The 27,392-nt window shown below is 46.1% G+C and overlaps 1 protein-coding gene across 1 annotated transcript in view; it reads right to left on the reverse strand.

The window, feature by feature from the left end:
- Positions 1–27,392, reverse strand: part of nwd1 (NACHT and WD repeat domain containing 1) — a 78,828-nt gene that overhangs the window by 9,267 nt on the left and 42,169 nt on the right. The window contains exons 10-16 of the mRNA XM_068050071.1: positions 26,740–26,934; positions 17,391–17,513; positions 14,526–14,725; positions 12,591–12,863; positions 10,357–10,447; positions 2,964–3,118; positions 1,573–1,849 (exon numbers count right to left, since the gene is read on the reverse strand). Coding sequence (XP_067906172.1) covers positions 1,573–1,849; positions 2,964–3,118; positions 10,357–10,447; positions 12,591–12,863; positions 14,526–14,725; positions 17,391–17,513; positions 26,740–26,934 — 1,314 coding nt within the window. The remainder of the gene's footprint in view (positions 1–1,572; positions 1,850–2,963; positions 3,119–10,356; positions 10,448–12,590; positions 12,864–14,525; positions 14,726–17,390; positions 17,514–26,739; positions 26,935–27,392) is intronic.

Raw genomic sequence — 27,392 nt, forward strand, 5'->3', positions numbered from 1 at the left:
GTTAGACACACCCCTCCAGGGATGAAATGACACTGTTGCATATCCATCCAACCCAGCTTGTTCCTGTGAATTCAACATGTCACTGAATTTCTGTTTAATGTCTAAGTGCAAGTAGAGGATGCCTGCCCCATTCCTATTAGCAGACCCTTCATGGGAACTAAGCTGTTGTATCTAATCACTGATGGAAATGTATGCTGGATAGTTTATCTACTACAACAACAACAAAAGCTTGTAATTATATAGCACCTTCAACATAATAAAATGTTCCAAGGCACTTCATATGCACGTTATTAAATAAAATTTTACACCGAGCTGCATAAAATGAGATTAGGGCTAATGGCCAAATGCTTGGCCATAGAGATAAGTTTTTAGAGAGAATAGTGAGGAAATTCCAGAGCTTAGGACCTGGGCAGCTGAAGGTATAGCCACCAATGGTACAGCAATTAAAATTAGGCATGAGCAAGAAGTCAGAATTGGAGGAGTGCAGTTATCGCAGCGGGTTAGATAACTGAGGAGGTTACAGAGATGGGAGGGGATTTGAAAACAAGGATAAGAATCTTAAAATCAAGGTGTTGTTTAACTGGAAGCCAATGTAGGTCAACGATCACAGTGGTGATGGGTGAACAGGACTTGGTGTAAGTTAGGGCACAGGATGCAGAGTTTTGGATGACTTGAAGTTAACAGAGGGTGGAAGATGGGAGGCCAACCAGGCACGCACTAGTGTAGCTAAGTCTAGCAGTAACAAGGTTTCAGCAACAAATGAGCTGAAGTAGGAAGGAGTCAAACGATGTTTTATAGGTGAAAGTAGACAGTCTTAGTGATGGTATAGATACATGGTTAGATGCTCAACATGGGATTACATATGACGTCAAGGTTGCAAAAAGTCTGGTTCAGCTTCAGACAGGTGCCAGGGAGAGAGATGGAGTCGGTGGCTAGGGAACCCGAGTTTGTGGCAGGGGCTGAAGACAATGGCTTTGGTCTTCTCAATATTTAGTTGGAGGAAATTTCTGCTCATCCAGTACTGGATGTTGGATAAGCAGACTGCCAATTTAGAGATGGTGGAGGGGTTGAGAGAGGTGGCGGTAAGGTAGAGCTGGGTATCATCAGCGTATATGTGGAAACTGGCACAGTGTTCTTAGATGATGTTGCCAAGGGACAGCATGTAGATGAGAAAAAGAAGTGGGGGCCAAGAATAGATCCTTGGGGGACATCTGAGGTAACAGTGGACGAGTGGTTAGAGAAGTTATTGCAAGTGATTCTCTGGCTTCGACTGGATAGATAAGAATGGAATCAGGTGAGTTCAGTCTCATCCAGCTGGACAACAGAGGAGATGCATTGGAAGAGGATAGTGTGGTCAACTCTGTCAAAGGCTGAGACAGGTTGAGAGCGACTAGAAGGGATAATTTACCACTGTCACAGTCACTCAGGATATCATTCTACTTGGATACTTAATGCATGCGTACTCTTGGGTGGAGAGGGGCCAATGGAGAGGTGACTTCTTTGGTTGTTAACCTTTTGCAAGGCAAGTTATGTTCAATAATATCTACTGACCTGAACAATCTGAGCCCTCACCTTCTTCAGAATTCCAGATGACTATTTTTTCCAAGTCCCCAGTTTTGGGGAAGCACACCAATATCCCGTCTTGCGACAAGCCGGTGATTGCAGTTCGGTTATGGAAAGGCGTAGTGGTTTTGTACTGGCGATTGTCGGCAAGATTCCAGATCTTAATGTAGTAGGCACTGCGTGATGCAGATATCAAGGTGTTCCCAGATAGCGAAAGTGAGGTGATGGGAGCTCCCATACCTTCCATTGCGTCCATCAGCTTTACATTGTGTAATAAGCTCCACACCTAGAAAGAGGGAATAAACAGGGGCTAACTGCACAGTTTCAAAGACTCCCAGCTAGTCCATGCCTCCAGACCAGTGTTCCAGACAATCTCCTGATTGCACTGTTCAATTCACAGCAATAATCAGCTTAGCTGGGAGGCAGAGATAGGCTCAGGTAATCCAAGACCTTCCATGGCCTACATATAATGGATCGCACAGTGGATCCCACAACACATCAATTGATTCAAACACTAAAACTCAGCTTTTTACAATCACCACCTGCATCCTATAAATTCTACTGCCTCCTTTCTCTAGCTTCCTTCTACATCATTCCCGAAGCTGAGATCTAAAGGTATGGGGGTGCCACTTTGGAGCTGGGAGTGAGTTGCATGACCTGGGCGAACTCACTAGTTGACTGTGTGTCTAGGGGACCGTACTGAGGGGTAGATCTTGACTTTATGTGATCACGTAAAGCGGGTGATAATGAGTGAGCAAACCACAATTCCAACCTAGCTCACCGGGAGGGAGTTGGCTGGGTTTGGGTCAGATGTTCATATTACACCCTGCCCAATATTATACTCCAGGTGGGGTAGGTTAAAACCGAGGCTGCAGTCTCACCATTTTTACAGAGGGAGTTATTTCAGCAAGATTCTTTTTAAAGAGGATTTCACCTTCAGGAAGCACAAAGGTAAATCAAGCTCAGTACAAAAGCAAAATGCTGTAGATACTGGAAATATGATATAAAAACAGAAAATGCTGGAAATACTCGGCAGGTCTGTCAGCATCTGTGGAGAGAGAAGCAGAGTTAACGTTTCAGGTCTGTGACCTTGTATTAAATCAGTGTCAGGCTCAGTAATCATTCCACCAGAGCTGTGGGAGATGCTGTTTGAATTTTTTAAAAATTTGTTCTTGGGATGTGGCGTTGCTATTATCTATCCCTAGTTGCCTTTGAGTTGGTTGAAGAGGTCGTTTTTTAGAGGCATTTGAAAGCAGACAGTGGGGTATGGAGGTAACATGGTTTTGGGTCCAGAAGGCTGAGGTGCAGGAAAGATGAAGGAGCTTTACAGAATGCAGGATTATGAAGTTAAAACTGCACAGCCGAACTCGATGATGACAATTCCCACAATCCCACCTTACCCGAATGGTCTCATCGATGGACCCTGTGATTAGCAAGCTCCCATCCCTATTGATCACTGCAGTCTGAACTCTGCCACCATGTTCTAAGTCCATTGTCAAGGCTTTCAGAATCGAGCTGCAATCCAATTTGAAAACACGGACGTAATTTCCGAAGCCTATAATTAAAAAATGATCCAATCAGAATATTAAAGTCGTGTGTTTAATGTCGTAAGAAAAAATACTTCTGCTCTTTGAGACTTAGCATCGCTGCTGCTGATGCTGACCAAACTCTACTCCCACCCCCCCCCCTTTGTGTGTAGAAGGGTTTCCTAATTTCAAACCCTTAGCCCTAGTCTCCCCATCCAGTGGAAATGGTTTCTTTCTCTCTCCCTATCAATTCCCCTTATTATCTTGAAAACCTCCCGAGTGTGGGAGTCCAGAACAAGGGGGCATAAACAAAATGAGAGCTAGGTCATTCTGCAGCAAAATCAGGAAGTACTTTATCACACAAAGGGTAGTGAAAGTCTGGAACTTTCTCCCCAGAAGGGTGTAAATGTTGGGTCAATAGGAGCTTTCAAGCCTGACATTGATAGATATTTGTTCGTTAAGGGTATCAAGATATAAGGAGTAAAGATGAAAAAATAAAGCTGAGGTACAGATTAGCAATGATTTGATAGAATGACAGAACAGGCTTGAGTGGCTGATTGCTCTACTCCTACGAGAGTACAGAACAGCCAACATCGAATAAATCCTGCGTGTGAGGCAGTTGCCCATGAGTCACATGATTGAGGTGATGTCCCATATCAAAAGCATAAACATGGCTGTGTCTGCCACATGATACTCGGGACATTGTCAAGAGGTACTGCTGTGTAATTTTCTCTGATCTTACCTTCAGTTCCCTTTATTTACTCCTTGTTTCTCCTCGCGGCCCACGTGGGTCTCATTGGACTGATGAGTCTAACTGAACAGATCTTCCAAGAATACAGCCCCTTAGTTTCTGAACTTTTCTCTTTACTTAGCTTACTTGTACATCTAAGATCAACACAGTGATAATCCAAAGTGACTGGAGCCCTAAGGCAGCCATCGAATGTTGTGTTTCTCTTTCTTTAACACAAACACACCAACCACATGAAGAGTATTGGTAACTAAGTGGGTTCTTTATTTGAAGATAGGAAACTATGTACAACAATAACTTGGAGGGTAACCAACAAATCTATTCTGTCTGACTTCTCCTAACTTCTACTCAATGATTACATGAGTATATACATCATATCCTGTCTGATGATAGCAGTTTTATACACTCCCCTTAAAGTTATACCACAACATTGAGTACTCAGCTAATGCAGCTACATTAACACATGTTCACAGGAACAGTCTGGTGCCTTTTCTCTGGTGCCATTCTGAGACCACTACCTGTGACTGTTGTTGCTCTTCTTACCTTTAAGGAATCAGATGCAGTTACGTATTGTGGGTGGGAATTCTCGCTAGATCAGGAATTCTCAGCCGCAGCAGGCATCTGCATTCAGTTACTCCAGAGCAACCGGAGAATCCAGATGGAAGCCTTTCATTGGTGTAGGTTAGGATTGGGGGAGAGGAGAGAAGCCAAGGTTGGCAATGAGAGTATGTGCCTAGACGGGAGTGGGAAGCTGAAGAAGAGTGCAAAGATGAAAGAGGGGGTTTGGAGAGGGAGTATGTGTCTGAATAAGTAGTTGAGGGGCTCAGTGTCTGTGAATTGGGTTTGGGGAAGCTTTACAAAGTCTTTATTATATATGGGGGGGCACATGAAGGGGGTAAAACATCTGTGAACTGGTGGAGGGGGTGGAGGTGGGAGAGTAATTGTTGAGTTAGATTTTGGGGAAGCTGTGGTCTACGTGCTCTGGGTATCATACCCCATACACTCCCAAGAAATGCCCAGAAATTGGCACAAGGCACTCAGACAGGACTATAATCAGAAGGAGTTTAACCAAATGTAAATCAGCTGCCCACAGTGTCTGGAATAGCCAAGAAGATTGAGGTTAAATCCATCATTTGCTATTCAGCAATTGAAAATAAAAGTTATTCTTCCAGTATAAGATTGTCTGCTCATACTGGATGGAGAAGCTTTAAAATATTTTTTAAAAATTCCCAAATTGTCAGTTGCTTCCACTAAATCTGAGCAAATGTCCCTTCCACCTTAGGCATAAAAATACAATGCCTGTGCTCAGTGTCTATTCAAATGCTGGAAAATGCAGGAAACAAACAGTTCAGAGTCACATTTTTGGGGACGGGTGGGTGCAATATTCCCAGACACCCCTCTCACCAGATGATAAACCTTCCCCCTCTCAACACTTGTATCCCCCTTTAGGCTTCCCTCCAATATGAGTGTAGGAATGTCTACAGTTTGCCTTGCAACCTCTTGGTCCCACTGCCCTTTCAGTGTAAGTACTTGTTTTTGAGTTGTTAGCTTTTGCTAGTTTCTGAAGTTGGTATGTTTGCTTCACCATGGTAACACAGTTGTTGGACTGGACAGTCTGCACAATATTTTCAGTTTTTTTTTGTTGTCTTTTACTTTAAATTATTCTTGGGGGAGGGCGTGTTCATTGTCACTGACACCTCCCAAAGGTGACAATTTAATCCAAGACCCAGAGAGAGAGTGCTCTCACTTGTCTCAATAATTAGGTAAATTTGTGATATGCTTCTATCGTTCTCTTCAGTTTATTGGTTTAATCACCTGCCCTCTCATATTCTTCCTTGATTTTACAAGCGATAGAATAACAATACATTAGAACATGACTTAAATTTAATTGCACCATCAGATGTGTCTTCTTTCAGATGGGGTGTTGAACTGAGGCCCAGCTCCCCTCTCAGGCGGGTGATAAACATCCCATGACACAATTCAACGAAGACCAGTGGAGTTCTCCCCTATGTCCTGGCCAATATTTATCCCTCAATGAACATCACTAAAGCAGATTAACTGGTCATTTATCTCACTTCCATTTGTGGGATTTTGCTGTGTGAAAGTTGTTTGCTGCATTTCCTGCATTACAACAATGATGACACTTGAAAGGTTACGTCACTGGATACAAAACCTTTCGGGATATCCTGAGGTTATAAAAATGCAAGTCTGTCTTTCTTTAATTGCTCAAAAAACCTATGAATGAATAAAAGAATAAGGGAGCAGGAGCATAGACTTACAGTAGTTTTAAACCTAACTATCTCCTCGAGTAAACTAAACCCTGTCACCAGGTTTCATGGAGGCACCCAAGATCACGTTGTTGGCACCAGCTGGACCTCATCGTCACAAGGCGAGTCTCCATAAATAGCGTTCAAATCACATGCAGCTTCCACAGTGTGGACTGCGACACCGACCACTCCCTGGTGTGCAGCAAGGTTAGACTTGAACTAAAGAAGCTGCATCACTCCAGCCCACACATCAACACTAACAGAATTTCTTACCCACAGCTGTCACAAAAGTTTCTAAATTCACTTGAAAAAGCCCTTCAAAACACTCCTACAGGGGATGCAGAGACCAAGTGGGCCCACATCAGAGACGCCATCTATGACTCAGCAATGACCACCTTTGGCAAACGTGTGAAGCAGAATGCAGACTGGTTTCAATCTCACTTTGAAGAGCTGGAACCTGTCATAGCCGCTAAGTGCAGTGCCCTGTTGAACTACAAGAAAGCCCCCAGCGAGTTAACATCCGTAGCACTTAAAGTAGCCAGAAGCACCGCGCAAAGAACAGCCAGACGCTGTGCAAATGACTACTGGCAACACCTATGCAGCCGTATTCAGCTGGCCTCTGACACCGGAAACATCAGAGGAATGTATGATGGCATTAAGAGAGCTTTTGGGCCAACCATCAGGAAGATCACCCCCCTCAAGTCTAAATCAGGAGAAAAGATCACTGACCAACGCAAACAAATGGACCGCTGGGTGCAGCACTACCTAGAACTGTACTCCAGGGAAAATGTTGTCACTGATACCGCCCTCAATGCAGCCCAGTCTCTGCCAGTCATGGATGAGCTGGACAAACAGCCAACAAAATCGGAACTCAGTAATGCCATCGATTCTCTAGCCAGTGGAAAAGTCCCTGGACAGGACGGCATTACCCCTGAAATAATCAAGAGTGCCAAGCTTGCTATACTCTCAGCACTCCATGAACTGCTTTGCTTGTGCTGGGATGAGGGAGCAGTACCACAGGACATGCGCGATGCTAATATCATCACCCTCTATAAGAACAAGGGGACTGCAGTGACTGCAACAACTACCGTGGAATCTCCCTGCTCAGCATAGTGGGGAAAGTCTCCGCTCGAGTCGTTTTAAACAGACTCCAGAAGCTGGCTGAGTGTGTCTACCCTGAGGCACAGTGTGGCTTTCGAGCAGAGAGATCCACCATTGGCATGCTGTTCTCCCTTCACCAGCTACAGGAGAAATGCCGTGAATAACAGATGCCCCTCTACGTTGCCTTCATAGATCTCACCAAAGCCTTTGACATTGAGTGGCGTGAAACAGGGCTGTGTTCTCGCACCTACACTTTTTGGGATCTTCTTCTCACTGCTACTCTCTCATGTGTTTAAGTCTGCAGAAGAAGGAATTTTCCTCCACACAAAATCAGATGGCAGGTTGTTCAACCTTGCCCGTATTAGAGTGAAGACCAAAGTACGGAAAGTCCTCATCAGGGAACTCTTCTTTGCTGACGATGCTGCATTAATCTCCCGCAGGGAAGAGTGTCTGCAGAGACTCATCGACAGGTTTGTGGCTGCCTGCAACGAATTTGGCCAAACCATCAGCCTCAAGGAAACGAACATCATGGGACAGGACGTCAGAAATGCTCCATCCATCTATATCAGCGACCACACTCTGGAAGTGGTTTAAGAGTTCACTTACCTAGGCTCAACTATCACCAGTAACCTGTCTCTTGATGCAGAAATCAACAAGCGCATGGAAAAGGTGTCCGCTGCTATGTCCAGACTGGCCAAGAGAATGTGGGAAAATGGTGCACTGACACGGAACACAAAAGTCCGAGTGTTTCAACCCTGTGTCCTCAATACCTTGCTCTATGGCAGCGAGGCCTGGACAACGTATGTCAGCCAAGAGCGACGTCTCAACTCATTCCATCTTTGCTGTCTCTGGAGAATCCTTGGCATCAGGTGGCAGGATTGTATCTCCAACGCAGAAGTCCTCGAGATGGCCAACATCCCCAGCATGTAGGTCCTACTGAGCCAGTGGTGCTTGAGATGGCTTGGCCATTTGAGCCACATGGAAGATGGCAGGATCCCCAAGGACGCATTGTACAGCGAGCTCGTCACTGGTATCAGACCCACTGACCGTCCATGTCTCCGCTTTAAAGACGTCTGCAATCGCAACATGAAATCCTGTGACATTGACTACAAGTCGTGGGAGTCAGTTGCCAGCGATCGCCAGAGCTGGCGGGCAGCCATAAAGGCGGGGCTAAAGAGTGGCGAGTCAAAGAGACTTTGCAGTTGGCAGGAAAAGAGACAGAAGTGTAAAGAGAGAACGAACTGTGTAACAGTCCCCACAACCAATTTTATCTGCAGCGCCTGTGGGAGAGTCTGCCACTCTAGAATTGGTCTTTATAGCCACTCCAGGCGCTGCTCTACAAACCACTGACCACCTCTAGGCGCTTACTCATTGTCTCTTGACACAAGGTGGCCAAAGAAGGATCTCCTTGAGTAAGTGAAGAACAATAAATAGTTTGCCATGTTAAACTGTGCAATGTATTAATTTGTTTCTTTTTCTCTTATTCCCCATAAGCGATCTGACCCTGACTACAACAATAAAATCAACTTGCCTTTATATGGTGCCTTTAACAGGAGCAATTATCAAACAGAAATTCACATTGAGCCAAAGGAGGAGATATTAGGGCAGGTGACCAAAAGCTTGGTTATAGAAGTAGGTTTTAAGGAGGGTCTTAAAGGAGAATAGAGAGGTGGAGAGGCAAAGACGTTTAAGGAGGGAAATCCAGAACTTTGGGCCTAGGCAGGTGAAAATGTGGCCAACAGTGGTACAGTGCTTAAAATTGGAGATGCACAAGAGGCTGGAACTGGAAGAGTGCAAAGATCTTAGAGAATTGAAGGGCTGTTGGAGGTTACAGAGATAGGGAAGGGATGAGGCCGTGGAAGATGATAACTTTAAAATCGCGGTGTTGGTGAACCGAGAGTCAATGTAGGTCACGCCAAAGGCTTCAGACAGACTCTTCAATATGAACTAGCCAAAGTGAGAAATACTTTCCAGAAAATGACTGTGCAGCACAGTGGCGCAGTGGTTAGCACCGCAGCCTCACAGCTCCAGGGACCCGCGTTCGATTCTGGGTACTGCCTGTGCGGAGTTTGCAAGTTCTCCCTGTGACCGCGTGGGTTTTCGCCGGGTGCTCCGGTTTCCTCCCACCGCCAAACACTTGCAGGTGATAGGTAAACTGGCTGTTGTCAATTGCCCCTAGTGTAGCTAGGTGGTAGGGAATATGGAATTACTGTAGAGTTAGTATAAATGGGTGGTTGTTGGTCGGCACAGACTCGGTGGGCCGAAGGGCCTGTTTCAGTGCTGTATCTCAAAATAAATAAATAAATAAAAATAAAATGTAAATAACTGTTAAATAATCAAAAGAACTGCCAAACACACAGAGGTTTAAAAATAAACACAAGATGTTTGTATTTGAATTGAATGACCTGAACCCTCCCTTGGATAGCTGGTTGAAACAAAACGATGGAAATCTGTAACTTTGTATCAAAATAAATTAAGGCATGTGATTCTGTTGAGCGAAGCTGGTTTGTAAGCCCTCATGTAGCATAGCAGAGTGAAATATGTTAATATCATGTTAAAGCTTAGACAAAAAGTGCTCCTATTTTCCAGGCTAATCAAGGGCCTTCATTCTCACTGTGAATACCATGATATCCCTTTCTCCACAGCTGCCTCTTGCAAGATAGCTGCCAAGAATGATTGGCACAGCCCATGCCCACAGGAGATATTGAAGGGGAGGCATTGTCAGAGGTTGGTGGGGCTAACAGCACTGCGATAAGTACAGAGTTAGGAAATAGTTATCAGCTGCACCAGTAGGAACTCATGGAATCTGTAGATGACTGTAAAGTGCTTGGTAAGTTGAATGCACAATATGTGGAGCGAGGAAGACGCAAGAGAGCAAGGTTTAGATGAGCACAAATGAAACAACACAAGGGAAAGGAGGTTTGCAATGGAGAGAGAGTGAGAGAGAGACTGGAGCATAAATATGATAGTCAAATCTACAAGCCCTTTTCTTGTATGCTGTCAAGGAGAGTGTGAGAGGTGCTCAAGGAGCCTCATAAATAATGAAAGTGTGTCCAACTCTTGGATGGATTTTAACTTTATAAAGTTAAGGGTTGTTTGGGGAAAGGATTTGAGATGAAAGAGCATGCTGCAGTCTGTTGAGTGTCGGTACCTGTCACAAGGCACTTTTCATCTTCTGAAGCAACCAGGAAAGTGACCGATAAGTTGACTTTTTCCATGACACAACGCCCATCCAGAGACATCTGTTGAAAGGAAAAAGGAATTTCTTAGAAATAAAACCCATGATACTCTTGGACAGACTAGACAGCTTGTAAGGTATATTAAAGTGAACAATTTTTGTTTTTTTTTACATATATTCTTTCATGGGATGTGGGCATCGTTGGCTCGGCCAACATTTATTTCCCATCCATAATTGCCCTTGAGAAGGTGGTGGTGAGCTGCCTTCTTGAACCGCTGCAGTCCATTTTGGGTAGGTACACCCACAGTGCTGTTAGGAAGGGAGTTCCAGGAATTTGACCCAGTGACATTGAAGGAACGGCCGATATAGTTCCAAGTCAGGATGGTGTGTGGCTTGGAGGGGAACTGGCAGGTGGTGGTGTTTCCATGCATCTGCAGCCCTTGTCCTTCTAGGTGGTAGAGGTCGCGGGTTTGGAAGGTGCTGTTGAAGGAGCCCTGGTGAGTTGCTGCAGTACATCTTTAGATGGTACACACTGCTACCTCTCTGTGCTAGTGGTGGAGGGAGTGAATGTTGAAGGTGGTGGATGGGTGCCAATCAAGTGGGTTGCTTTGTCCTGGATGGTGTCAAGCTTCTTGAGTGTTGTTGGAGCTGCATCTATCCAGGCAAGTGGAGAGTATTCCATCACACTCCTGACTTAGCCTTGTAGATGGTGGACAGGCATTGGGCAGTCAGGAGGTGAGTTACACGCCACAGAATTCCCATCCTCTGACCTGTTCTTATAGCAACAGTACTTATATGGCTGGTCCAGTTCAGTTTCTGGTCAATGGTAACCCCCAGGATGTTGATAGTGAGGGATTCAGCGATGGTAATGCCACTGAATGTCAAGGGAAGATGGTTAGATTCTCTCTTGTTGGAGATGGTCATTGCCTGGCACATATGTCGCACAAATGTTACTTGCCACTTATCCGCCCAAACCTGAATGCTGTCCAGATCTTGCTGCATATGGGCATGGACTGCTTCAGTACGTGAGGAGTCGGGAATGGTGCTGAATATTGAGCAATCATCAGCGATGATTGATATATACCAGATATGATGGAGGGAAGGTCATTGATAAAGCAGCTGGTTGGGCCTAGGACACTACCCTGAGGAACATGTGCAGTTATGTCCTGGGGCTGAGATGATTGACCTCCAACAACCACAACCATCTTCCTTTGTGCTAGGTATAACTCCAACCCGTGAAGGGTTTTCCCCCTGAAATCACAAAATACACACAAACAAGGAAGGCCATTCATCCTATCTATCCAGAAAGTTTTCCCCATCATGGTGATAAGACTGACTATCGTCAGCTTTGTCCATCACCCATCCCAGAATTCCCGTTGGGTGAAGCTTGTTTCTTATAAGGGTTGTCAGTTGGAGGTTCCTCTACCACTGCAGAGACTCAAAGGTGCAAATACAGGTTGATTGGGGCTGTAACAGTAGCCTTGGGATTCTGGTTAGTGCTCAATGCTGTTTGAGAATTCATCGCCACCAATGGAATCTTGCTATTTTAGTGCTGAGTGGTTTAGAAATGACCAAGGTTAAAATGGAGGTTGCATCTCCAGACCAAATTTCCAAATACTGGTCTGCAGGACAGAGGCCAGTGTGTTTGATCTGTACTTTGTCAGGTTACACATGCTGTGAATTTCCCCAGAGAGTGGTATTGCCTGGGAGAAATGCTCAGCGATAGACTTCATCTTGGGTTGTAATTCATTGTGCTTGGTCCAAGTGTGAACAGCTGCTCCCCTTTAAATAGGTGCTGCAGCCCTTTGACTAGCTGCAGAAACATTCATAAATCCCTCATGCATGAACTGCAGCGATCGCAGGGGCACAGGTATACACACGTATGTCAATCAGACCAGAATGGCCATGTGCAATAAGTTGAACAGTGCAACTTTCAGGGTAAACAGGGAAAGTCTGAGCACCTGCTTGTCCATCATTCTATTGTGACCTGATCTTGGTTGATCAATAGCTGTTTCCAGAGGCTTTTGATTGTAAACCTATACTGGAGATTTCTCCAAAGAGGACAAACGTTCAAAATGGGGGCAAGAAGCTGTGCTTTGCACATTGTCATTCCTGCCTGATTGGCGAGTTTCTATCAGTTGGGAGATGACAGTAATGACAGAGTATTAAGCCAATGGGGGTATTTCTCAACTGCTAAGTTTCCGTACCATTGCCACAGCTCCATCGTTGAATCCTACTGCTACTTTCTCCTGGTTTCTCAGTGGAAGGATGCAGGTTGGGGTTGAGTGACTTAGGTCAGTGAGACAGTGAGTATTCTGCAGAGTCCCCCTGACTTGGTCCCAGACACATAGCGTGCCCCCAGAAGACACAGTCAGCAGTGGGTTGTTGGACCCGAGCACTGCTGTGCATGTCGTGTTGTCCAGGTTACCACCAGATAATTGGAACAGAGGTTCTCCATTTTCCAGATGCCAACCATTAATCTGAAAACAAGTTGCATCATAAGATGGTTAATAAACAACATTAGAATCTGCAGATGAGAGGGAATCTCTTAGTAACAGTTGCTCGGTGATCTGTTTGCCCCTCAGCTGTTTTCCTGTCAGTCACGGCAGAGATCAAGAACAAACTCATGAATGCCATAAGCTGAAGGAGAAAGGGCTGCTCTTCAGCATCTGGATAACAATTTGGACAACCCCTTCACCCATGGATGGTCTCACCTGAAAGGCTACCCTCCTTCTGTCTGCTGACAGACTTCCCATCTATGCCTGTTTTTATTCTCAGTGTATCGTTAATGAATGAAAGCACCCTGCACGGAGTCTGGTGCTGGGAGTATGCATTGAAAATTGGGGACTCAGTGCTCCCGTATGATGTCATGTGGGCATGCCCAAATTCCCAATGTGTTCGCTCGGCATAAGAAGCTATATATCGAGAATGTTCATTCACTAAAACTGTCTCAAGCTTCTCCATTGATCTTAAAGTACAACACTAAGGCCAATTTGCTCTGCTCAATAGGTAGATAGTTTTTTGTAGGGTAAGGGTATCATGGGATATGGAAGTAATGTGGGTAAATAGAGTTAAGATCCAGATTAGCCATGGCCATGAATGGCAGAACTGGCACGAGGGGTTGAATGGCCCCCTCCTGTTCCGATATTCAATGTGCTGTACTAGGCAGTCCACAAGTATTCTGGAGCTCTCTGCATCCTGTTAGGGTTTATTAAAAGTACCACTGAGCTTATGTTACCACAAACATTGGGATGAGAATATGGAAGCCACATTTCTTTCTGTAAATGTCTCATGATGTCTCTAGTGAGTGGGGAAGCCATATAGACAAAGAAGGACCCTGGCTTAACACCCATCTGTGCTGAATTAGCTCATCCCCTGGCACCATCTCCAGGATGAACCAGAGAGGGGTAGATCCTTCCTTCAGTCCCACAGCTCCCTCCAGCTATTTGACATTACGCTCCTGCCCGCTGTCCAGCTGCTGCTTCCTTTTTTTTAATGACTCTTTCATGGGATGTGGGTGTCACTGGCAAGGCCAGCATGTGTTGCTCATCCCCAATTGCCCTTGACAACTAAGTGGCTTGTGAGGCCATTTCACAGAGCAGTTAAGAGTCAACCACATTGCTATCCATCTGGAGTCACATGTCGGCCAGACCAGGTAAGGACGGCAGCTTTCCTTCCCTAAAGGATATTAGTGAACCAGATGGGTTTTTAGATAGTTCCATGGCACCATTACTGAGACTAGCTTTCAATTCCAGATTGTTTTTATTAATTAATTGAATTTAAATTCCACCAGCTGCCGTGGTGGGATTTGAACCCATGTCCCCAGGGCATTAGCCTGGGCCTCTGGATTACTAGCTTAGTGATATTACCATTATGTCACTGTCTCCCCTGCTGGTATTCTTAAGAATAAACACAGCTCCATGTCAGGGTCACCTCCCCAGCCTGGGTTCCTGAGCCTGATTGTAGCATTCCCATTGCTGTCCTGTTTGAGATCAGCTACACACGGGATTAACTCACTGAGCCTAGCAAGTAGAATCTTTAAACTGAATGCACTGGGGGAAGATCCCTCCTGTTCCCTCTTGGAATTGTAAAGTGAAGTAAAGGGATCTTATTTACAAAAAGTGCTCAGAGCATTCTTCTACCTGGGATCCTGAGACCGAGTAGATCACATCAGTAGCTTCATCCAGCTGGAGCAGTGCAAAGTGCTCATAGCCAGAGTGATCTTCCGGAATGGAGTAGACCTCTTTCCCAGTCAGTAGATTCCACAGACGCAGTGTATGGTCAAATGATCCTGACACAGCATGGGCCTTGTTGTGAATCACTTTGATGCACCGTACCTCAGCTATCACAGGTAACAAATCACATTGATCAGCAGGGGCGGTCACATTAAGCGTGATCCTGAATTTCCAAGAGGTTTATCCCGATATCCCACCACAACTATGTATTCAGCCTAGAGTTGCCATCTCTAGTTGATTGTTTTCCTGGAGGTTTCATCACATGATCCCCTGCCTCCAATTGCCTCATCCCCACCCTCCTACCATTGGTGACCCGCTACGTCCTCGTATCACCCCGTGTTCCCACTCCAATTGGAATTTTAAAGACTCTTATCCAATTAGATGATTCTTGACTGCCAGGCAACAGCTATTTTTCCTCATCTCCAATACTTGCATAACTAATAAGCAGAAGTGTTCTAATAAAAAGAAAAAAATGGCTTTTTTATACCCCTTTGATTTTTCTCCAGGGTTGCTCACAGCAGTGTCCAGGAGATTAATCTTCAGTTCCTGGAGACTCCAGGCCAATCCTGGAGAGTTGGCAACACTAGTACTGCTGGTTACACATTCTCTCCAGGGATCCTGCCGATCTCCCATTGAAGTTGCAGCAGGAACTGATGAGGACAATCCCTTCACATATTCAGGGCCTACGTGTTTAGGGACTGGATGGTGCAATGAGTTAGAAACTGACCTTTTCTTCATGGGCCCTGGCTTGAAATGAGTTGGACAGTCTCAGTACAGCTCTGACAGTGGATGGATTGCCCAAAGCCAGCTCCTGAACAATGCTACTTTCTGAAATTGTCTTCCTTCTGTTTGTGAATTCCATGAGCACCAGTAGTCTTTAGCTACCTCACCTTACAGCCTGCTGCACTTCTTATGCAAACCTTTTTTATTAAGGGACTTAAAACAAAATAATGGAAGCAGTTTCCACTTCTGACACTTATGCCTCAATATTAACCAGCATCCCCAGCCCCCTCTCTCCAACTATGGCTGGGAGAGGATCAGGGATTTTAAAAGTTAAACGCATGGAACATGAATCCAACCCAGCAATCACACTCCCACCACCATTTTTATGTCAGAGTGTTTGTCCTGCTGTGGAGAGGTAGGACACTCACTGAAAGGTGCAATTAGGAGCCCGATTTGAAATTGACTGTTGTTGCACAGGTTTCCCAGGGGTCAGGAAACCCGGCAGTGAAAGGGAGGGGGCAGCTGCCAGCTTCACAAACACTCCATTAGGCCAAGAGGTGAAGGAGTGCTTCCCTTGGGCCCCTGAAAGAAGCCATGGGCCTCCCCACCTCTCATAAGCTTCCCCACCAGCCCCAAACTCCAGCATCCCATCACCACAGCCCAATTGCTAATCTCCCCCACAGCCCCGATTGCTGACCCTCCCACCTTCAAATTGCCAGGGCTGTCCCTATGGTCACTAGTTGCAGCCTCCTGCTGCTGGTATTCCCTCCTCTGCCTGCTGGCTACCCCATCCATTTGTCTGGCAGGCAGGTGGGAGGTGGCCTATAATATGTTAATATGTCCATGCTGTTAATATTGATAGGACCTCCACATCCCCAGCCTTGCCTGGTTCGTCAGCTGTCTTTGGCCTTCCCTATACCTTTTCCATGTCTTTGTAAATATCAGGGCCTTCATGTGAACAACAAGCTCTCCCTTATTAAGCATACCATAGTTAGATTCAGAGTAAAGTTCTTCAATAATGTGTTGTCATCCTTTGCCTCAAAGGGAAATCTATACTACTCTGTGACTTGTGGAGATACATTATCAATGGCTCAGAAAGACATTCTCAACAATCCTCTCTCATTCCTCATCAGCTGCAAACAGTCTTTGCTTTTCTCTTACCTGTATCTCCGCTGTGCCGAAAATAAGATTTATCACACCACCTCCTGCTCGAACAGGACTTCAAAACTGTGCTGCTCACTGCACCCCGCATCTTCCCCTCCCTACAATCCTAGTCTTTTCAAAAACAAGCTTGGTCTCAACAAATCATTACTTAATGATTTACCACAGCTTCTCTTTAACTCTTTTCAACCTCGGTTGGCTCTTGATCTTTTCATTATAAAGGCCTACACTAGAAGAACTACCAAGAGCTGGGCTGGGAAGACCACAATCCAAGTAAGATCCTTGCAGGCAATGGAAAGGAGACATTTATCCAAGAGTTACAATGACAGGAACAGCCAGATGCTGTGTTCACCCTATGGAACTCATTCTCTGCTTGATCTTAGGTTTCAAAAAGTGGTCGATAGTATGCATGCGGATAAGCCATTGGCGGCACAGTGGCACAGTGGTTAGCACCACAGCCTCACAGCTCCAGGGACCCGCGTTCGATTCTGGGTACTGCCTGTGCGGAGTTTGCAAGTTCTCCCTGTGACCGTGTGGGTTTTTGCTGGGTGCTCCGGTTTCCTCCCACAGCCAAAGACTTGCAGGTGATGGATAAATTGGCTGTTGTAAATTGCCCCTAGTGTAGGTAGCTGGTAGGGGATATGGGATTACTGTAGGGTTAGTATCAATGGGTGGTTGTTGGTTGGCACAGACTTGGTGGGCTGAAGGGCCTGTTTCAGTGCTGTATCTCTAAATAAATAAATAAAATCAGGCTCAATATCCAATGGTAAAACTTTGAATTTTCTAAACATCTAGCTAACAGAACATAATTTGCCAACATATATTTATGTGTTAGCTCTTATTTGATTTCAGGCCAAGGCAAAATCATTAAAAGAAGTTCTGCCTCACCGGAATGACCTGTTAATGTGTGAATCACTTCAATATCCTGCAGGTTCCATACAATCATCGTTCCATCCAGTGAGCTCGCCACCAGCATGGTACAATCGGTACTTAGCTCCATCGCAGTGACACCTGTAGACAGAAGGGATTGATGGTTATATAAGGATCCTGGAGATCCTACAATAGACTTGAGCGCGAGTCAGGTGGTTCTCATGACCAGCAGACCTGATAATGCAACTGAGAGCCTTCCCTGAAGCCGTGAGGCGGAATAAGCTGTCAATAGGTGCACCCTATAGGAAGATTTGAGGAAGATCTCAGCAGACTGGAAATAAGTAAACTAAATTGCACCTTGGTAAGGTGGTGACAGCCATGATCTCACACCTTTGTCACTAAAGTGTATAATCACCTTCCAGTTTATAAAGAAAGAACTCCCATTTATGTGGTACCTTCATTCATTCTCAGGATATTCCAAAGTGCAAATGGATTATTTTTGAAGTACAGTAATTCAATTTTAGCTAGATATGGCATTTGGTTTAATGTTTCGCCAAGCTCCACAAAGAGCAAAGGAGTTAATGTTGGTTGAACAAAAATATTGGCCATGGCATCAAAGAAACTGCAAACTCTTCCTTAAATGGAACCATGGGATATTTTGCATCCATCTGAACAGATGGACAGTGTCTTGATTTAACAGAGTATTCAATAGGAGCCATCTCCAACAGTGCAACACTCCTACAATACTGCACTGAAGTGTCAGTTAATATATAGTGGGGCTTGAACTCAGAAGCTTCTGACTCGGAGGTGAGAGTGCTACCAACTTAATATACTGAAAGTAGCACTTACAGTATGGCCTGGGGACTACTTTCATCAGCAGCCTTTAGAAAACTTCTCAATCCATGTGACTTTGGATCCCCCTTCATAACCCACCATCTGGCCAGAGTTGACATACAGCTGACAAACATGGGCTGTAGGATAAAGGATATAGCAAACAACTGGCTTAGCCATTCACCACCAGATCTGGCTAGACCACATAAAACACAATTGGGTCCTGCTCTCATGTGCTAATACTGCTCACTATGCCAAGATCATCTTGGAATGCAAAGATAACCCCTGGGATTCAATTCCCTACTGCAAACCATCGTCTTAAACTCCTCTTCCCTACCTCATCTTTTCTCACCTCCAACAACAAGTTCAAGGAGCTCATGAACTTCTTTATCACTAAGGTTGAGACCATCCGATCAGCTGACAGTGCCATATCCCTCTTTTCCACAAGCCAAAGGGCCAAACTTCCTCTAAAGCTCCCCCCTGCCCTAGCCCTCAACTCACATCCTTTTCTAGTTTCCGTTCTACCTTCCCTCATGCTCTCTCAACCCTATTCCCACTAAACTAATGACCAGCAAACTTGTCCTCCTGGTCAGCATATTGTTAATAGTTCTCCCTCTTCAGGTATTGTCCCTCTCTCCTTTAAATCTGCTGTCATTACCCCTCTCTTCAAAAAAAAACAACCCTTGACCGCACCATCCTTGTAGCCTACCATCCCATCTCCAACCTCCCTTTCCTCTCCAAAGTGCATGACTGTGTTATCGAACACCCCACCCACCACCCACTAACCCCCCCACCCCACCAAATTCATGCCCATCTTTTCGAGAACACCATGGGGGTCTTTTATGCAGTCAGCTGCGGTGGATTTGGTGGCGTGCGGGTGATATAATTAGACAGGAGGCGTTTTTTCGGATTCCCAACAGCAGGATATTTTTGAGGAATTAAGTCGGTAGCGGGTTTGCGGCGTTCCCAGGTTCCCCGGCGTGGTGGTGGATTGCACCAATGTCCCCTTGGCACCTGGTTCACAAATGTTTCAACGCAGCGTGCAACAGTCAGATTTGTCCAGTTGAATCACAGCACTGTGCTTTTCTCTCTTTAACTCATCCGCTAAACTAATGCCAGCATTGGAATAGGTGTTTGCCTCCACATCACCATTGGACTGGATGTTTGCCTCCAGGCTCGGCACCAGCAAGGGTGGTGGCGAAGACATGAGCGGGGGCTACATGGAGGACCAGGAGAGGGTAATCGGGGAGGGTAGGCTGAGGTTGATCAGGTGCATCAAGAAGCAAGGATGGGTGGAGTGGAGTGTCCAGGTTGTTGAATAGTTGATGTTGATGGTGAAGATGTTGCTGTCGGCTGCGGGGGTGGTGGGTAGATTAGATCAGTACTGTGTGAAGATATTTGGCAAGGGCCTAAAGGGAGGGGTGAGTGCTGTAGACCTTGGGGAGCTGTGGGGCAAATTGAGGGTACCGGCTAGCAGAGGGAACGGTCACAGTCAATGGGGGCAAATGAATTCTGTAGGGAAGAAGGTCAAGACTAACAGCTTCATATGGAGGGAAATGGGACTCGGCAACAATGGAGGTTCAAGGGTAAGAATTGGCATGTCGATAGTAATGGGAGTAGGAACAGGAGGAGGGATGGCACGAATATATTGATGATTACACTGTGCGTGGTAATGGGGGGAGGATCAATGGTAATGGAGCGAAGGGTAACAGTAACATTGGGTGGTTCAAGGTGATCGGCTCAAGCTGGAAGGTTGCAGGAGGAGGTTGGAAGTTGGTGAGACTTCCCTTGAATTCCACACACATCATCTTCTCCAACAATAATGTGGACATTCAAGGACAGCAAGGAGAGTGGATGGAGGCAAGCGGGTGTGTCTTCCACCTGGCTGCAATTTGAAGGCAGATATAAGGGAACTGTTCATTGCCTCGATGTTTCAGCTCACTGGCATCAGAGGGCTGAATCACCACGCTCTGTTTATTTATTGTTCAGAAAAGCCACAGCGACATGGGTCTCATACACCCAACTTGTCTAGTACCACGGGAGAGACTAAGGGGGGCTCTTTTCCCTCAACTCATGATGCCTGAGTGCCAACAAACGGCAGAACAGGAAATTGAGGAAGATCCGAATGATAACATCCAGGAATGGCATTATTGAAGACGGGCACCGGCTCGTCATCGAATCCTCAGGACAAGGACACATAACCTACAAATGTCAGAGGCAATGCCAGAGACGTCTAAGGATATCACGTGAAATGGAAATTTGTAGGATCCTGCGGCATGACCTGCAACCACTTGGCTTCGGTGGGAATCCCATGCCAGTTGCCCTCAGGGTGACTGCTACACTCGATTTTTTCTTCAGGGGCTCCTTCCAGGGATCCACAGGTGGCATACGTGGCATCTCGCAGTCTGCGACCCACAAGTGCATCAAAGAGATGACCTTTTGCAACGTGCCGATGATTTCATTTACTTACCGGTAGATGAGGACAGCTAGGCAGCAATGTCTGCGACCTTCGGCACCATCGCTCGGCTGCCTAGAGTGCAAGGGGTGATTCGCTGTACTAATGTGTCAATTGCAAAGGCTTCCACTCTTTAATTGTGTAACTGGTTTGTGACCACAAGAGAAGAATCATGCAGGTTTACGCACGTTTCCCAGGGACCTATCATGACTCCTACATTTTGAGGAACACCCAGCTGCCAACAGTTTTCACAGTGGATGGATGGGTCCTGGGTGACAAGGGTGATCCCCTTTGTACATGATTGATGACACCAGTATGTCATCCCCAAAGCACTGCTGAAGAGAGCTACTCACACATCCACCAGAGCCATCATTGAACACACCATTGGTTTGCTGAAAATGCGATTTTGCTGCCTTGACCGGTCTGGAGGGGCTCTTCAGTACACACCACAGATGGTGTCACAAATAATTGTTGTCTGCTGTGCCTTGCACGAAGAGGGTGAGGAGGAGGACAACAATGACAACGATGCCATCATCGATATGAGGGCCATGAAGAGACATGCAAGGGACATCAGGGAGAACTTAATTTATCCACGTTTCAGCCAACAATAAACCATATCATCAAGGAATGTTGGGAGGAGAAACATAACAATTCCCCACAGAAATTCCCTTTTGTATGAGGTCTTATTCATCGCTGCAATCTTAACGAAGCATTGCTGCACTTTCATGTGATTGGCATTTGTAATCACCCGTGGGCTACGATGAATGTGACTACACACCACTGCAAGCAGCGTTAAGTTATGACCGTGGAAAACAAAAGTAAGGCATGACAATATTGGAAAAAATTAATATTCATTAATAGGAAAACAGCCATCATGGAAGAGTGAAGACTCAAATTCCAATGAGATCTGCACACTGGACATTTCCTGAGATGCTTTGCAAACATCATTGTGTTCCTGTCATAGGCCTCCAAAAAAACATCTTTGTATCCATCTGTAACCAAGCAAAACATTACCAAGAGTGGATCAAATTTTGCATGAAATAAAAATGGTTTTAATGAATCTTTGCAATCTGTACAGCACCCGTGCCACCTTCGTGCTCATGGAATTTATGGATTAGAAACTGGACTGAAATAACGACATTCGAGCTGCTGTACATAGTTTTAAGATGTTCTTTGCACTTTTTAATTTGCACTATGGGTAGGTAGAGGTTTTTAATCACCATTCTCACTGATGATGTGGTTTCTGTAAATTTCCTTTTTCTCCCACTACGTCTCGGTGCTACCCCGACATTAGCAGCTGAGGTGGAGGCAGTCTGCTCAGTGCACTGCCCCGTTCCCGTGGCAGGCATCCTCTGGAGGAACAGGGCCTTGATGGCTCCATCCCACTGGGGGTCTGCAGCAATGGTGCCATGTGCTCACCTGCTGGAGGTAAGGGGGTCAATGTCAGGGGAGAGGACGAGATGCCGTTTACCCAGGGGGTGTCCTGAGAGGAAGGCCCTGGGGCAGTTGGAACGGGCTTCTCCATCTGTGTGCACGATGGCACCTGCCTGTCTCCCTGAGGGAAAGGAGCACTTGGAGGGAGGTACAGGTTTCTCGACCCCCTCTCACTTAGACTCTACTGCACGGAGCCCACGGCAACAGTGATGGAGTCAGATCGCATATTGCTCAAATGTTCAACCAGACTCGCCACGGATCTCACCAGACTCTCATCTGAAGAAGCCATACACTCAAATGCCTGGGATATGGCAGACATCACAGCTTACGTGGACTCCTCCATGGTGTAAAGCCTCAGGCATCTCCGACATATTTTCCACAAGGCTTTGCTTCACATCAGAAGACTTCTCGTAGCAACAAACAGAAGATGAGTGTGGGGCTGAGCAGGGGCCTGGTCCCCAGCAGTCCTCCGATTGACAGGGGACCCAGCTGGCACATGCTCCCTCAGCTGCTGGGACGTGTCTATATTGTGCACACCAGCTGATGACCCAGATTCTAATCTTAAACCCCCCGCGGACCGTGCGGATGTATCTGCGCTGGCAGAGGTGGAAGAAGAGGCAGGTGACGGTGCATCCTCTGGGTCATTGGCTGCTTCTTGCTCCCCAGAGCAGGATTCTTGGGCCACTGGCATTCTGCTACTCGAGTGCAGGCACCTGTAGTGGAGACACAAACAGAGGCACTTTAAACATGTTTCACATGAGTTCACACAATTTCCTTCAGTTTTTACATATCACTATAAGAGCAGAGTTGACACTTCATCCTTACACATTGTGAGTCCTGCTTCACCATCTTTGTTCACCCTGCCTCCCTCCTCTCTCACGATCTCCGATGCCTCCTCCTCAGCTGTGGTCAGCAGCCTGATGTCGAGGACCCCTCCTCCTGTCTTAACACACTTGCGCTGGTTGTGGCTTCATTTCCCCTGCAACAGACAGTGTAGATTTAATGACATGGCAAATGATATATCACAACCATTACATACATGCATCAACATCACTCATTCTGCATCAGCTTTCGCATGACACATCCAATCACACAATGCCAATCTTCATCATTTAGTGAATGGCACCAAGGCTGCTCCCACATTCCACTGCCTTCCTTGCGGACCCTCTGCCTTAAAGACATGGAGCCGTGGAACAGATCAATGAAGGAGCTTTGCCAAGACTACTTACCCTCGCTGATCTGAGCAAGTCATTGATACACTTGCGGCACTGCACCCATGTTCTATGAGCAATCCCATAGTTCAAGACCTCCTCTGCTACCTCCATCCAGGCCGCCTTGTGAGGGGGGAGGGTCTTTGCACGCCATCTGCAGGGAAGAAGACCTCCCTCCTTTCCCTGACAGGAGGAGAACCTGCAGGGAGGCCTCACTGAACCGTGGGGCAGCATGCTGCCTGCTGGCTGACATGAGATTCACTTTGGCTGTAGGGAAAATAAATGATGTGAAGTTGGTGGTGACTTTCACAAAATAAGGGAGGCAAAGACATTTTGATTTAAGTAAAAGCTTCAATTTAAGTTAGTCTGAAGATACTGACATGAAAGGAAGGCTGCTGCTCCTTGAAACAGCAAGTACAGAATGTTTTATATCTGTGGTGATCATGGTGCTTGGGGCAGTGACGGGGGGTTCCACCAATGAAAGGCCGTCCCCGCCGTATGATCCCACGTGTTCCCCATGCCTGATGCCGCATGGCTAATTTAAATACAAAACCACGAGGGAAACAGGATTTGCGGCAGAAGCAGAAATTAAAACAACTTCTGGACGCACCGACGGGAATGCTACGGCACTCATAAGATTCCACCCCATGTTTGAATCCCTTCAATCCTTGCCACAGTACTGACACAGCTCTTATCAAAGTTACAAATGACACCCTATGTGACTGTGACAAAGGTAAACTATCCCTCCTCATCCTTTTCAAACTGTCTGCAGCCTTTGACATGGTTGACCACAACATCCTCCTCCAAAGCCTTTCCACTGTCATCCAGCTGGGTGGGACTGCTCTCAACTGGTTCCATTCTATTCTATCCAATCGCAGCCAGAGTATCACTTGCAATGGCTTCCCTTCCCACTCTTCACTGTTAACACTCAGCTCTAACTCACCACCACCTCTCTTGACTCCTCAATTGTTGTTAAATTATCAGACTGCTTAGCCAACATCCAGTACTGGAGGGGCAGAAATTTCCTCCAATTAAATACTGGGAAGACTGAAAACATTGTCTTCGGTCCCTGCTCCAAACTCTGTTCCCTAGATACTAACTGCATTCCTTTTCCTGGCAACTGTCTGAGACTATATAAGACTGTTCACAACCTTGGTGTCAAGTTTGACCCCAAGATGAGCTTCAAACCACATATCAGCACGATCACTAAGACCACCTATATCCACCTCCTTAACATTGCCTGACTCCAACCCTGTTTCAGCTCAACTGCTGCTGAAACCCTTATTCATCCTTTGTTACCTCTAGAATGGTCTATTCCAATATACTCTGGCTTACCTCCCACATTCAACCCTCCGTAAACTTCAGCTCATCCAAAACTCTGCTGTCTCTCTTTTTACTCACATTAAGTCCCATTGAACAATCACCCCTGTGCTCTTTTTTTATTCATTCACGAATGTGAGCATTGCTGACAAGGCCAACATTTATTGCCCATCCCAAATTGCCCTTGGGAAGGTAATGGTGAGCCACTTTCTTGAACCGCTGCAGTCCGTGCGGGGTAGGTACACCAATAGTGCTGTTAGGAAGGGAGTTCGAGGATTTTGACCCAGCGACAGTGAAGGAATGGCAATATAGTTCCAAGTCAGGATGGAGTGTGACTTGAAGGGAAATGTGCAGGTGGTGGTATTCCCATGCATCTGCTGCCCTTGTCCTTCTAGCTGGTAGAGGTCACAAGTTTGGAAGATTCTGTCAAAGGAGCATTGGCAAGTTGCTGCAGTGCATCAAGTAGATGGTACACACTGCTTCCACTGTGTACTAATTGTGGAGGAAGTGATTGCTTAAGGTGGTGGATGGGGTAATGATCTAGAGTCATAGAGAGATACAGCACTGAAACAGGCCCTTCAGCCCACCGAGTCTGTGCTGACCAATAACCACCCATTTATACTAATCCTACGTTAATCCCATATTCCCTATCACATCCCCACCATTCTCCTACCACCTACCTACACTAGGGGCAATTTACAATGGCCAATTTACTTATCAACCTGCAAGTCTTTGGCTGTGGGAGGAAACCAGAGCACCCGGCGGAAACCCACACGGTCACAGGGAGAACTTACAAACTGCGCACAGGCAGTACCCAGAACCAAACCCGGGTCACTGGAGCTGTGAGGCTACAGTGCTAACCACTGCGCCACCCTCGTGTGCTGCTTTGTCCTGGATGGTGTCGAGCTTCTTGAGTGTTGTTGGAGCTGCACCCATCCAGGCAAGTGGAAAGTATTCCATCACACTCCTGACTTGTGACTTGTAGATGTGTACAGGGGCTTTGGAGAGTCAGGATATCAGTTATTTGCCGCAGAATTCCCAGCTTCCGAACTGCTCTTGTAGCCACAGTATATACTTGGCTACTCCAGTTCAATTTCCGGTCAATGATGATACCAGGGTGTTGATAGTGGGGATTCAGCAATGCTAATGCAGTTGAATGTCAAAGGGAGATGGTTAGATTCTCTCCTGTTGGAGATGGTCATTGCCTGGCGTTTGAGTGGCACGAATGTCACTAGCCACTTATTGAATGTTCTCCAGGTCTTGCTGCATGCGGACACGGACTGCTTCAGTATCTGAGAAGTAGTGAATGGTGCTGAACATTGTGCAATCATCAGCAAACATCCCCACTTCTCACCCTATGATTGAAGGAAGGTCAATTATGAAGCAGCTGAAGATGGTTGGGCCTCGGACACTATCTTGAGGAACTCCTGCCTGGAGCTGAGATGATTGACCTCCATCAACCACAACCATCCTCCTTTGCGCTAGGTATGAGTCCAACCAGCAGAGAGTTTTCCCCTACCACCACCCCCACCACCACCCAACGCACCACCCCCCCCCCACCCCGCCCCCCACTGATTCTCATTGACTTCAATTTTGCTAGGGCTCCTTGATGCCACATTCAGTGAAATGCTGCCATGATGTCAAGGGCAGTCATTCTCACCTCACCTCTGGAATTCAGCTTTTTTGTCTATGTTTGTACCAAGGCTCTATTGAGGTCTGGAGCCAAGTGTCCTTGGTGGAAGCCAAACTAAGCATTGGTGAGAAGATTATTGGTGTGTTAGTGCTGCTTGATAACACTGTTGAATACACCTTCCATCACTTTGTTCATATTCTGATGAAGGGTCACAGACCTGAAACGTTAACTGTTTCTCTCTGCACAGATGCTGCCAGACCTGGCATTTTCTGTTCTCATTAATGCTTTCCAAGGCTTTGATAAGTTGCTGAACACAGGAATATTAAATCATTAACACTGGATCTATTGCCACAAAAAGTGTTACATATTTGTGGAATGGTTTGGTTTGTACTGACCAAAAGGCTCACAGCTCTGTGTACTCCATTTGGCCTGATGCCTTCTAAATATTGAAAAATTCAGATCAGAACAGAATATGGTGTGTACCTTTGCTGAACCCAGTCAGTGTTGTCCGTAGGGGCCCACCAGGGGTCTGGAAGAAGCCACATAGTGGAGTGAGGACTGGGTTGGGACACATGGTACACCATTTCCTGCATTGCTGACACAGCTCATCAATCATTGGATAAGAACCTTTAAAGAAATCGAGGCGTGCCAACATCTCGATGTAAAGGACACTCTGGTCTACCAAGAAAATACAAAACAATACCATGCATTCAATATTACTCAGGTAATTTTATATTTCTGTTCAATCATGTAGATGCAGTATATCTCGACTAAGGACACCAGCTGCAACTCAAAGAGCCTTCTTATCACTATTGTTTCGGTTTAATCAGAGCATAAGCATGAGTATTAGCTCAATCCATTCTCCATGTGAGTGTTAATCCACGGGAGTATTAACCCATTTCATTCTCCATGCTAGTGCTAACCCACTCCATTCTCTCAGGGAGTGTTTACACACTCCATTCTCAAAGAGAATGTTAGGCCATTCCATTCTCTAAGGGAATGATACCTGACTTTATTCTGTAGAGGACTGATAACCCACTCCATTCTCCGAGGGAGTTTAGTTTAGTTTAGAGTTACAGCACTGAAACAGGCCCTTCGGCCCACCGAGTCTGTGCCGACCATCAACCACCCATTTA

This window comes from Heterodontus francisci, chromosome 18, assembly GCF_036365525.1.
Source record: "Heterodontus francisci isolate sHetFra1 chromosome 18, sHetFra1.hap1, whole genome shotgun sequence".
NCBI lineage: Eukaryota > Metazoa > Chordata > Chondrichthyes > Heterodontiformes > Heterodontidae > Heterodontus > Heterodontus francisci.